Source organism: Trifolium pratense, linkage group LG7, assembly GCF_020283565.1.
Source record: "Trifolium pratense cultivar HEN17-A07 linkage group LG7, ARS_RC_1.1, whole genome shotgun sequence".
NCBI classification, from domain to species: domain Eukaryota; kingdom Viridiplantae; phylum Streptophyta; class Magnoliopsida; order Fabales; family Fabaceae; genus Trifolium; species Trifolium pratense.
In genome coordinates, this window is record NC_060065.1 from 29,618,189 (window position 1) to 29,631,383 (window position 13,195).

Here is a 13,195-nt window from a genome sequence, read left to right on the forward strand (position 1 = left end):
AAACTATCGAAATAAATAAATTATTTATGGAACAATTTTTTTAAGTCCTACGGTAATAGTTAAAACCCGTTGCCGATTCTAAAAAACGAAGAAAAAAGCCAGAACTGGACGCTAGCTTCCCAATGGTGTGTCCTTCCTATGGACGCTATCTACTGGGTAGAGCGTTCCCCTCACACTAAAAAGTAGGGTAGTTTGGTATTTTTTTCAAAAAAGTAGGGTAGTTTGATATTATTTTGTTTTTCGAGGAGTAGTTTGATAAAAAAAATCTTTCAACTTTATTGACCGTTACTTGATTAATAGTACTGATCCATTAGACACATATGAAAGACTTATTTTTAATTTTTTATCAATACAACTATACACTCACAAAATCATAAAAATAATTAACATAAAAGAATTAAAATAATATTAATTGATGTTACTATTTTTTTTTTTTTTTAACTTTTTGATTTGTGTGTATGTGCCCAAATATATTTTATTTGGGTTTGTGCCTAAGCAAGAATTGTTCTGTATAGAAAAAAAATTTTAATAGGCACAAACACAAATGACATGTGTTAGACACACTCACAAAATCATAAAAATAATTAAAAGAAAAGAATTAAAATAATGTTAATTGATGTGACTTTTATTTTCTTTTAAACTTTTTGATTTGTGTGTATGTGCCCAAACATATTTTATTTGGATTTGTGTCTAAGCAAGAATCGCTTTGTATATGAAAAATTCTTTAATAGGCACAAATACAAATGACATGTGTTAGACACTCATAAAATCATAAAAATAATTAAAAGAAAAGAATTAAAATAATGTTAATTGTGTATAACTTTTTGAAAACACAAGAAGAGGAGGTTGAATTGTGTTTTGGTAAGTTAAAACTTTTTCAACTTAGATTTCAAGTACTTAGCAGCGGATAAATAAATCAATCACACGAAGCAGATAAAAGAGATAGAAACACACAGAGAATTTATACTGGTTCCTCTCACAAAACGAGAGTAGTCCGGTCCCCTTGTACTTCAAAGGGATTTCACTATAATCACACAAGATTACAAATGATCAAGCACTCAGTAAGAGACTTCTACACAATGCTCAAGCACACAACAAGAGACTTCTCAAACTTAAGAATGTAAATAAAGTTTGTTGAGAGTGTAATACAATACTCTTAAAGAACCTTAACAATTAAATACAAAGTATTTGAGTAAGAATGGAATTCTCGGTTTAGAGGATGAGAGTTTGTATTCTTAGATTGTAAGATGATAGCTTGTTCGTGCGTGTGTTGTATGTATGCAATCCACTTCTTCTAGTATTTATAGTACTGAGAAAAGTAGTCGTTGCATATGACCGTTGATGAAGATAAGCTTGTCTTCTTGCATATGTCTTGATGCAGTTTGGATGTTTTCCAAAATAGAGTAAGAGTTTCAGTAACTTTGACCTAGTGCAGAGAAGACTTTCCTTATTAAGCTAAGAGACCAGATCAGTCACATTCTGTCCTAGAGACTAGGAAAAAATGTAAGATGTTGTTCTGATCTTCTTGAGAGGTCGTTTTCTTCATTGGTAAAAGAGTTAACCTTCAATGACGAATCTTCACAGAAACCAAGATCACATAAGAGTTTGACTAGCTTCTGAGATATCAAGTCCTGAGGTTTTCAACCTCTGATGGACATAACCTCTGATGTTTATAACTTCTGAGTCATTATGAACCTCTGAGAGTTCATCTTCTGGCCTTGCTTCAGAACTTGACTTTACGTTAGTTCTGCACACTTAAAATAAATTTTTAATATCTCAAATTGTACATTTAATACTTTGTTATCATCAAAACTTTAATAATCTCAGGGGGGAACAATTTTTAAATCTATTTTGTTCCAACATCTTGTTTTATAGTTTCTTTCCACTAAAAGTAATCATATTTGAGACGTGTCAGGTCACTAAATGTGGATATCTCTCGTAATTCGAACATTGATACATAACATTGTAGGAATCTAATCCCTTCCGCTATGCCCAATCCCCACCTGTCGAAATCTTTCTTTCTTACATTATTCGGAACGTAGGAATGGACGTTAAAAAGTCTGGAGTGTTATTATCAAAAAAAAAAAAAAAAGTCTGGAGTGTTTGACAAAATACTAACTTCACTAGTACACCTTTTTATGTGCAAAAGTGCTTGGTTGCATGTCCTTCAGGAATATGATAAATAGTGTAGGCAGCATATGCATGATTAGTAACTACCTTTGTTCTAAACTCATTATTCTAAGCTTATTCTTATATAATTTCTGTTTATACAATTTATAGAAACAAGACTAGCTTCTACAACTTGCACATTGAAGTTAAAACAGAACAAACAATTGCTTTTCAGATGCATCTTTTTTTTTTCTCCTGTTCTGTTCTTCTTTTCATGTTGATCTTTCTGTTCATCTTAATGTTTTCCTCTACCACAGAAAGTGTCTCTCAAAAGAAAAAAAAAATCAATGTAATTTGTGGACAAAATCAAAATCGAGACTTTTGTATCACCTCTCTAGACGGTTACTTGGAAGATAAAAAAGCCGATTTGAATCGACTTGCCATTGTTTAATTTCAATACTTTTTGTATGGATTGGGACACCAAAAGAGTTCTATGTAGGAGGTTCAGAGTTCGATCTTTGCTACTAACATTTTCCCATCCCTGAACAAATTAACCACCGACACATAAAATAAAATATTTGTGTTCAAAGGTGCAATTTGGTTCTAGATCCTTTCTAATAATGGTTTCACACTATTGTATACCAATTCATTCCTATGTATAACAGTTGCTGACCTCAGTAATTTAAAAAGTTAAATTTTAACATAGGATTGATCCAGTTCATTTAAATGCAAGTTCACACTACAAAATTCGTCAAACCTTACTTAATAAAATCTTCTAGAGGATAAAGCAATCTAAATAGTCTTAGCAATGATGTAATCAAACTCAATCTTGAGCTCCTTCAAATGATTCTCGAGAACATGTGAATCATTGTGATGGTGATCCTCATCAAGCATATTTGTGGCCACTGTAATTGCAGATTCAATCTTCCTGATCTTTTGTGAGGAAAGCTTCAAATTAATATCTTTTTTCTTTAAAGCATTTCTCATTTTGTAAATGTAGTGATCCAATGCATTCACTGCTTCAGCCTTCCTTAGGAATTTCATGTCCTCAACACGGTAACTCTCAGCTTCTTTAATCAATTTTTTAATTTCTTCAGCTGACATCCTTTCTTTGTGATTGGATATTGTAATTTCATTCATTTTGCCACTGCACTTTTCCTTAGCAGAAACTGTCAAAATACCATTTTCATCTATAGCAAAACAGACATCCAAAGGAAGGCCACGAGGAGCCAGGGTATGACCAGAAAGAATAAAGGAACCCAGAAAATTGTTGTCACTAGCTCTTGTTCTCTCACCCTCATAAACCGCAATTGTGGAACTGGATTGGTTATCTTCGATTGTAACATATGGTCTTGTCTTCTTGACAGGAATGCAAGTGTTTCGAGGAATCACCACACTCATGATATCTCCGACTATGGACCTACCAAGAGACAAAGGTGTAACATCCTGCAGCACCAACTTAGGAACATTCTTAACGTCTTCACACAACAAAGCAGCCTGAACAGCTGCCCCATAAGCTACAGCCTCATCAGGGTTAATGCTCTTGCACAACTCCTTCCCCTTGAAAAACTCCTGCAACAGCTGCTGCACTTTGGGAATCCTAGAAGACCCACCAACAAGAACAACATCATCTACCTTACTCTTGTCCATCTTAGCATCAATAAGACAACTTTCAACAATCTTCGTACATTCATCGAAAAGGTCCATATTCATTTCCTCAAACTTGGCCCTATTAATCGATGAAGAAAAGTCAATGCCTTGAAATAAAGAATCAACCTCAACAGTGGCGACAACAAGAAAAGAAAGTGTTCTTTTTGCCCTCTCGCAAGCAGTTCTCAACCTTCTCAAGGCTCTTGGATTCCCACTAATGTCCAATTTCTTCTTTCTCTTAAACTCTTGTACAAAGTAGTCCACCATTCTATTATCAAAGTCCTCTCCACCAAGGTGAGTGTTTCCAGCAGTGGCCTTAACTTGGAATACATTATCCTTAATTGTTAGGAGTGACACATCAAAAGTTCCACCACCAAGATCAAAGACAAAAATATTACGTTCTCCAACACAGTTAGTTATCTTGTCAAGACCATATGCAACAGCTGCAGCGGTGGGTTCATTCATTATCCTCATGACATTGAGACCAGCAATAGCACTAGCATCTATAGTGGCCTTTCGTTGAGAATCACTGAAATAAGCAGGCACAGTAACAACTGCATTTTTAACCGGTGATCCCAAGTACGTCTCAGAAATTTCTCGCATCTTTGTGAGTATCATAGATGATACTTCTTCGGCACAGAGCTGCTTCTCCTGATTCTTGTAATTAACAGTAATCATGGGTTTGTCATTGATACCAGCAACAACCTTGAATGGCCACAATAGAATATCATCTCTAACAACTTGATCACTAAACTTCCTACCAATTAACCTCTTAGCATCTGAAAAAATAAAATTAGTATTTCTCATGATTCAATTGTGATCAGCATTATAATAATATCAAAACAATAAAAACAATACAAATAAATAGTTTGTAGTAGCTCTGTTGTGACGGTTGGATAAATCAAATGGATAGTTATGAATGAAGTTTAATTACTCTGTTGGTCCTTAAACTATTAGGAAATTTCTAAATAGATTCGCCAACAATAAATATTAGTCATTGTGTCCATGAATTTGTCAATAATTTGAAATTACACCCTTCAAACCAAGATATTGGGCTGAAACGGTTAATGGGCTGCCCTAAGACGGATCGTTCGGGAGAACCCGAGTTCGGTTCCTGATGAGAACAATTCTTGGCAAGACTTTATTTGCCTCGCCGAACTCTAGATTACCAGGGCCCTTTCCCCCCAGAGGGTTAATACCAAAAACAAAATTACACCATTCAACTATTAAATAATTTGTAACTAGGTTTTATACTTTTAAAGGAAGTAGTAAGAAACAGAAAATACCAAAGACAGTGTTTTGAGGGTTAGCAGCAGCTTGATTCTTAGCAGCATCACCAACCAACCTTTGTTCTTCGGTAAAAGCAACAAAAGAAGGAGTTGTTCTGTTTCCTTGATCGTTGTGGATGATCTCAACTCGAGAATTTTGCTCCTGCCATACTGCAACACACGAGTAGGTGGTGCCAAGGTCTATTCCAACAGCTTTTCCTTCGTATTTTCTAGCCATATGAATCTGTTAAAAAGTACATAAGCAAGTTCAGAAAAAACACACACAAGTCAAGATTGAGAAGAGAATGAGAAGTTTAACCTTAACTTGAAGTTGATTGTTGAAGTAAAGGTGTGAATGAAAATCTTCCTTGTTGAGGTTTTTCTCTTGTGAAACCCTTAACTTGAAAACTCAAACTCTCTTCGCGGTTTTCACTCTTGCTGAACCTATCAAACCCATTACTATTTATTTATTTTTTTTGCTTTTCTTTTATAATATAAAAAAATTGTGATTTAAATTATTAATAGTTTAATTTTTATATTTAAAAATTTGGTATTCAGCTCAAAGACCAACAATTTTTTTTGTTTGAACCATCAAATTTTATTAAGAGGAGTGAGTGCTAGGGACACACTCTAACACACTCTTTTTGATAAGGGGTTGTCGAGATAAAAAAAACAAAGAAAGGTAAGGCGATATAAACACTTTAATCGTACTACGATGCACAACCACACCAACTCACCCTTTAGAATAGCTTGAAAATATATCTTCAAAAAACAACCAAACAATACCAACAAAAACTAGTTTGTGTACATAGTCTACACGCTAACCACTTTGTTAAACCGCCACACAAATGATCAACTAAAACCACCCCTTTTAAAATCCACCAGATACAAAGACAAAAACCACGTAGAAATGAAAATGATAGAAAATGGAGAGGATCTCAACTCCACCAAGACCTCTTCCACAATCCCTTCGACAACCACAACCAAAGCCAAACAAAAACCTCCAAGGCCATCCAAAAACAAAACAAAAAACTCAACTACCTAAGCTATCTGCACCCTTTGACAAACATCAACACCACACGAATTGGCAAAAACGTTTCATCACCAAGCTTAAGCAAAGATAAAACATCTCCCGTCGATACACATCCTTGCCAAACCAGACCCTTCCAGAATAAAGAGAAAACACGGTCAACCAAAAGCACTCACACGTTGCAACCCACCAACGCAACTAGCCCGGTGGAGAACGTCAGGAGACTCTGGTGCAAAGCAAAAAGTCTACATTTGCCATATGATTAAATGACGACAGACGAAGACTCCTAAAAAGAAGGCAGCGATAGAGAAACTCATAACACAATGCCATTTTTACTGATTTTGCAAACTGGATCTGCAGCCAAACGAGAAGATTAAGACGCAAAGCTCAAAACAACACCGAACCATCACCACAAAGGCATAAATCCGGTTACAAACCACTGCCACAACGACGACAGATCACGGGGCCAAATCTGGTGACCCACAATTTCTATTTCTCTTAATTTATTTTCTGCAGAACTCCAACAATCCAATAAAATCTTTCATACAATGTCTCTCTATTAATTTTACTCTGCTAAACAGTAGTGAAAATTTCGTATCGATGACATGGTAATATAAAAAAAAATCTAATTTCATCTAAAAAAATATTTTCATTAGTTGTACAATAACATTTTCTAGTCCACACCAAAGAAAATGTCTGAATCCGCCGCTGCACTCTAGCCATGAATGTTTTGTTTGTCTTTTGGGTTGGTGCTTTGATTCAAAAGAAAGCAGATAATGAATGATCTCTTGCTTCCTGATATGAAAATATGGGATAGGGAGAAAATTGAGTCTATTTTTCCTATGTATGTTGCCAAACGCATTTTTGAGGTTCCATTATTTAACATGATTGGCGAAGACAAGTTAATATGGACTGATAGCATAGCACTAATGGTAATTATAGTGTCAAGAGTGGATATAAACTGATAATGAATATTACAGGGAAGGTGGATGTTGTGTCCTCAAAGAAAAATTGGAATAGCCTTTGGACAATTCTTGCTCCGCCAAAGGCCAAGCATTTTGTTATGGAGGATAAGTATAGGTTGCCTACCTACTTGATTACGGCTTCAGGAAAGGCGGGTTCCATGTCCGTTGTTGTGTCCAATTTGTGAGCAGCATGATGAAGATGATTGGCATGTAATGTTTGGATGTGCTGCAAGTACACAGGCTATGCAGGCAACAGATTTCGGTTTTAATTTAGAAGCTTACCTGCAGCAAACTAACAGTGTTAGTGATATTATTTTCATGGAAGACGACCACAACAACAAAGTTTGGAACGATTCATGCGAACCGGGATGAAGCTTAGGCCTAAAAGCAAGACACTTGTGGGAGGACTGGTTTTCGGTGCAGCAGGTTCAATATGGTGGCTCCCAATACAATCAGCAGCAGCCCCTTATGTGGCAGAAACCAAATTATGGATGGTACAAATGTAACGTCGATGCGGGCTTCCACAAAGAGATAAATAAAACTAGTACCGGTTGGTGGTTGGTGTATGCGTGATCACATGGGACGTTTTGTCATGGCAGAGACTACTTGGGTGGAAGGAAATTGCTCTATTTTGGAAGGTGAATCTATAGCTATACTTAATGCATTGGAAACATTGGGTCAAAGAGGTTTATCTAATGTTATCTTTGAGACGGATTCTAAAAGCGTGGTGGATGCAATTCATCATTTACGCGTCAGTAGTTCTGAATTTAGTTTTCTCATTAGTCACATTAATAATATCTTGCTTTGTAATCCAAACTTCATGGTGAACTTTATTAAGCGGCAAGCGAACATGGCTGCCCATACTTTTGCTAGGGCCTCGCCGCTGTCATTTTGAGACATTACCTTTTTATATTACTCGTTTATTGAATAATGAAATGATATAAGCTATTATTTATAAAAAAGTATAAAAATCTGATTGAGGGACAAAACTATAATTAAATTACCATTCTATTTCTCATTTTAAAATATACTAAATAACTTTTTGACTGAATAATATTTTAAAATCACATTATTAAATCACTTGCTTAGTATTAATTTCTTTTTCTTTTATATAAGACCACAGGAAATAAAACTCAAACTCGAGAATTAAATATATTTTAATTTTTTAAAAAAAATGTTTCACTTTTGGCAAAACTCGGGAATAAAATTTAAAAATACATATAAAAATTATGGATGCTCTTTGCCTCCGTATTATTCATATATTAAAAATCACACTTGAAAAATATGTCTCAATAAAGCAGAGAATATTGAGTAGATTTTAATCAATTTACGAGTCGAATAGCAACCACTATAAAATTGAAGAATAAATATTTGCCTTTGGATAAATATTTCGAAGAATAAATCACCCCGTGTTTCTTTTTTACTTTCGAGTTTTCATTTTTGCCCTTGGATAAATATTTCGAACGTGTTTTCTGAATTATTTTTTTGCCTTGAAAAAAATTTGAAATGTGTTTTACGAATTTGAACTCGGAAAACGCATTCCGAAAATTTTAAACAAGGGCAAAAAATAGAAAAACGGGGGTTAGGAAAGAAACCCGATGTGTTGGAAGAGAAAAATGCTTGATTAAAAAAGAAAGGCCCAAATCCAATTTACAATAAAAGCTCACAAAAAAACTCACTTCAATTTTCCTTTTCGTTTTCTCCTTCACATTTTGTAATCTCCTTCTTCTTCCTCTGCAACAAGATCTAGATCCAAATCAATCATCAATGGCTACACCAGATCACTTATTCAACCTCCGTAACAACTTCTACCTCGGCGCATATCAAGCCGCCATCAACAGCAGCGAAGTTAACGGCCTCTCCCCCGACGACGTTATCGAACGCGACACTCTCGTTCACCGTTGCTACATCGCACTTGGTCAGTTACAGTTCGTCATCTCTGAAATCAACGATTCCGCTCCTACACCTCTTCAAGCTGTTAAATTACTCGCTCTCTATTTCTCTTCTCCTGATTCAAAGGTCTCAATTTCTCGCTTTTCTCAATTTCGATTTCGCTAGTATCAATTTATCGTAACCGTTTTTGTTGTTGTAGGAATCTGCCATCGCGAGTATCAAAGAATGGCTTGCTGATCCTGCTATTGGAAACAATGCGACTTTGAGACTTGTTGCTGGAATTATCTTTTTGCATGAAAATGATTTCAATGAGGCGCTTAAGTATACTAATGCTGGTGGAACTATGGAACTGTAAAATTGTTTTCATTCTCGTTTGATTTTATTTATTCTGTCATTGTTGATTCGATTTCGATAATTATAATGATGAGAAGATATGGATATAGTAGTTTGTTAAGTGATTGGATCTTGGTTTGTATTCAGGACTGCTTTGAATGTGCAAATCTTTATTAAGATGCATAGGTCTGATTATGCTGAGAGACAGCTTAGGATTATGCAGCAGATTGATGAGGATCATACACTTACTCAACTTGCCAATGCTTGGCTTGATTTGGCTGTGGTAATTTTCATATATAAATAAATTATTATTGTTGCTGTTATTGCTATCCACACGAAAAAGGGTTTTTTTTGTAAACAAAATGAGTAAATTAATTGATGATGTTTTCTTTGGTGATTTTGGAATGTGATGTATTATTGCGATGAAAAGTGTATTTTTGAAAAATAAGAAATTTATGTTTTTGTGGGTGAATTTGGAATGTGATGTTTGTTAGTATTGGTGGATTAGGGAGGGGCGAAGATCCAGGAGGCGAATTTGATCTTCCAAGATTTGTCTGAGAGATATCAGTCTACTAGTTTGCTCTTGAATGGGAAGGCTGTTTGTTGCATGCAAATGGGTAACTTTGATGAAGCTGAGACTCTTTTGGTTGAAGCACTTAACAAGGCATGTTTATTTCATTTCAATTTCATTTGATTATACTTTTGATATTGCATTTGTTTTCTCATATAGAAGACTGTTTGTGGTTTGATATTATTCTTTTTGATAAAGCTTGAAATTTGGTTGGCTCTTTATTTTAAGAGAAATGCTAATATGTACGATGTATGCTTAGGGCACTTGTTAGTGTACTAAAGATAGAAATCTTTTATTGGAAATTGTGCATTCCATTTCTCAAAAAGTTAAAATTGTTTTTTTCAAGACATAATTAGTATTTGTGGACTCCTTAAGATGTCCCTTAGGACACAAGTTAGTACGGTATGACCCTTAATTTTAATCTTTAGGCTATGCTGAAGTAGGGTTTTATATGGTAATTATTGGTTTTAGAAATGGTGTTTGTGGTGAAGATACTCTTTTGTGATTTTACAGGATGCTAGGGATCCAGAAACACTGGCCAATCTTGTTGTATGTTGTCTTCACCTTGGCAAACCATCTTCTAAATCATTCAGGTTAGCTCTTTGGACATCTTTATTGATTGTCATTGACCCCCTATTTCGCTGTTTTTCATTGACCCCCTATTTCGCTGTTTTTCATTGATCCTACCATGGATGTACATGCATGTGTAGGCGGGTTGAATATTTTTTTTCCTTGAAAAGATTGCTGCTAAAATATGAATCAACTCTTAAAATTTTAATGAATTAAGGCCTGTAGGGGATATTTCTATATGGAATTTGTTTCCCCAACTAGTGGCTTTAGGCCAAATGTTTGTAGCTCTCAAGTGCTAAAAGATAGCAATTGGTAATGAAATTAATTAAATGGAGTTCCGAGATTTAAAATTCACCAGAGAAAGCTTGTCGACGCTTTCAATAAGAAGCTGTGCTATATATTGCTAAAAAAATTTATGTAAATTCAGATCATTATAACCTGTTGGGTTTAAAATGGTATAATCTGGTTTTAAACCTTGTCCTGGAGTTGGCTCCTTGAAGTAGGAAGTCATAAGTAGGTGGGGCATCATGATCCAAGTGGGTTCAGCTTTAGGGGCTTCGTATTAAACCTATTTCACGGATCACATATATTAGAAACTAAACTGCATCACAGTTCTGAATTTGGCTTGTTTCCTAAACCTGATTCATCCGTGTGTCAAATCTCACTCAAACTGTTTCTTGACTGAACTATTTATGTTCTAAACATATCATTCAATAGTAAATAGTTATTTGTAGCATAACATCAGTTGTATGAATAATGGTACATAACTTGGTCCCAATTTCTAATATTTCCTAGTAGTATTTATTATTTAATTTGAAGTATCAACAGAATCTAATACCATAGTATAACTCCAATAGTGAAATTGTATAATGACAAGTCCAAAACTCTGATATCGTATACATATGTAAAAAAAAGTTATATATTTTGTTAAAATACTTGTTTATACGCGTAGGTTCTGTTTATTGATTTGATTATTCTTCAAATTTGAACGGGACCATGCTGGGATAAAACCATTTTGAACAGCCCTAGTAATCTAAAGGCTTTGATCCTTAGAGAAACTGGCATACTTATAGTTTTGTTTTCCTCTTGAATTTCCATTGTAAATAGCTTGCATCAGTAATATCTATGAAATGTATGTATCCTTTTAAGTTTGATAACCAATCACCTATCTAACTTTCCTGTGTGGAACTGTGTCTTATTGGTTGAACTTGAATGTACCAATATACTTCTAGACATTGTGTTTTCCCTTTCTAAAATGTTCTGGAGGTCTGATTATGTATTTCTTGTGTCAATATAATGCAATGTTACGCTGTTTGTCCCCGTGAGCTTATTTATTGTCCCCTGCCCCCCTTGTTACTTAGAAAGTTATTTGTATGCTAATGTTTTGTAGTGTACTGGTATTGTCAGTGTCAAACACAATAAGGTAGTTATGACATACTGAATTTAGTTTCTACCAAGAATCTTTTTCTAATATCATTGGCAATTCTACTAGCATTATAAACAAACCAGTACTGTGCTTAGTTTATGCAATTGATAAAGAAGTTTCACTAGTTAGTGACTTGTAAATGTGTACTGTTTTGCAGCCAGCTGAAACTTTCACACCCAGACCATGTCCTGGTCAAGAGGGTATCAGCAGCTGAAGAAAGCTTTGATAGAGCACTACAATCTGTTTCATGAGCTCATGATTCAATGTCTTTCATGATTTGAATGGTGTGTGGTTTTCCTGAGGAATTTTTACACCTTATCGTGGCTATTGTATTGGTTGCGTATAATCAGTTGGGTAAATGTGTTATAGGATTCAAATTTTATGACGATATTTGTTTGACCTAATTCTCAATGTTGCAAAAATTACTGCTGATCATTTTATTGCAAGTTCATATACATCATATTTGTACTACCTTTTAAAGGTATTATTATTTCAAGCAAAATTATGACCGTGTAGAGTTCCTGCCAAAGTTAATGAGCATGTGATTTTTAGCTAAGACCATGTATTTATAACAAAAAATTTGTAGCAGTAATAAATCCATGTAAAAACGTGAATACTGAATACCAACAATCGTTTTGGGTGGGAAATAAAATTATAGCGATGATAGTTGAGGGACAGTAACAGTAACAATTTAGAACTATTGATATTGAAATCTAATGCATAAAATAAGTCATTTTCTCAACAAAAAAAAAAAAAATTAATTTTGCAATTTTCAGTCCAAGAGCCACAATTCGACTGCATGGTCATGTCAAGGTTGAGAATCGACTCTTGTGCAGATGTAAGAGCAGGTTGGAATTTCTTGAAGGTCGTTTTATTTCTCCCTCTACCCTTTGATATTTTTTGGTGTATGTTTAAATAAAGTTTGGAACTCAAATTTACTTCATTCAAAAAACTCTGAAGTGAAATTGTATTGGATTATTACGTCTAGACACTTTATATAAATTGAGTATTCTCTACGTATAATTATGGAGATTAATCATTTAAATTGGATAGGTCTACTATGAACATCAACATTCTTCCATGAAAGATTTAAAAATGTTGCATTCTTGTGGTTAGATTTGATCAAAAAATGTTAAGTTGGAAGTTATTCTTTGGGAGCATTGCTCCCTCCCTTTCACACTAAAAAAAGTCAGAAGGTATTCAAATCAATGAAATCATCTCATACAAGTGCTTTTGAACAGTGACTTAATTTTGAAAATGTATTGAAAACTTTTTTGGCTTAAATGCAGTTTTGCCCCCTGTTTTGATTAAATCGGAATTTTACCCTCCCTGTTTTAAAACGCGGACTTTTACCCCCTGTTTTATAATTTTTTGGATTTT

At 34.5% G+C, this 13,195-nt stretch overlaps 2 protein-coding genes across 3 annotated transcripts; one reads left to right on the plus strand and one right to left on the minus strand.

Moving 5' to 3' along the window:
* Positions 1-2,890: 2,890 nt before the first annotated feature.
* On the minus strand, positions 2,891-7,522 carry LOC123894409 (heat shock cognate 70 kDa protein-like). Of its 2 annotated transcripts, XM_045944409.1 has the most exons (4): positions 7,387-7,522; positions 7,147-7,304; positions 5,046-5,271; positions 2,891-4,538 (listed from the first exon to the last, which is right to left on the minus strand). In XM_045944409.1, the coding sequence occupies exons 3-4, from the start codon at positions 5,263-5,265 to the stop codon at positions 2,902-2,904; spliced, it is 1,857 nt and encodes a 618-aa protein (XP_045800365.1). In that variant the 5' UTR covers positions 5,266-5,271; positions 7,147-7,304; positions 7,387-7,522; the 3' UTR covers positions 2,891-2,901. The 2 variants fall into 2 exon arrangements, with proteins under 2 accessions (XP_045800365.1, XP_045800363.1); XM_045944407.1 differs by lacking the exons at positions 7,147-7,304; positions 7,387-7,522 and adding an exon at positions 5,347-5,498.
* Positions 7,523-8,701: 1,179 nt separating this feature from the next.
* Positions 8,702-12,371, plus strand: LOC123894411 (coatomer subunit epsilon-1-like). The gene is made up of 6 exons (XM_045944411.1): positions 8,702-9,041; positions 9,115-9,266; positions 9,396-9,531; positions 9,757-9,912; positions 10,333-10,412; positions 11,973-12,371. Exons 1-6 carry the CDS (start codon positions 8,790-8,792, stop codon positions 12,064-12,066), a joined length of 870 nt encoding a protein of 289 aa, XP_045800367.1. The 5' UTR covers positions 8,702-8,789; the 3' UTR covers positions 12,067-12,371.
* The last annotated feature ends 824 nt before the right edge of the window (positions 12,372-13,195 follow it).

Bases quoted from the DNA above. Each gene is read 5' to 3' on its own strand.
- LOC123894411 (XM_045944411.1), top strand. From the start codon at position 8,790: ATGGCTACACCAGATCACTTATTCAACCTCCGTAACAACTTCTACCTC. The intron at 9,042-9,114 runs GTCTCAATTTCT...TTGTTGTTGTAG, and splicing joins TCTCTTCTCCTGATTCAAAG to GAATCTGCCATCGCGAGTAT. The intron at 9,532-9,756 runs GTAATTTTCATA...TTGGTGGATTAG, and splicing joins CTTGGCTTGATTTGGCTGTG to GGAGGGGCGAAGATCCAGGA.
- LOC123894409 (XM_045944409.1), bottom strand. From the start codon at position 5,265: ATGGCTAGAAAATACGAAGGAAAAGCTGTTGGAATAGACCTTGGCACC. The intron at 4,539-5,045 runs GTATTTTCTGTT...TTATTTTTTCAG, and splicing joins CCCTCAAAACACTGTCTTTG to ATGCTAAGAGGTTAATTGGT.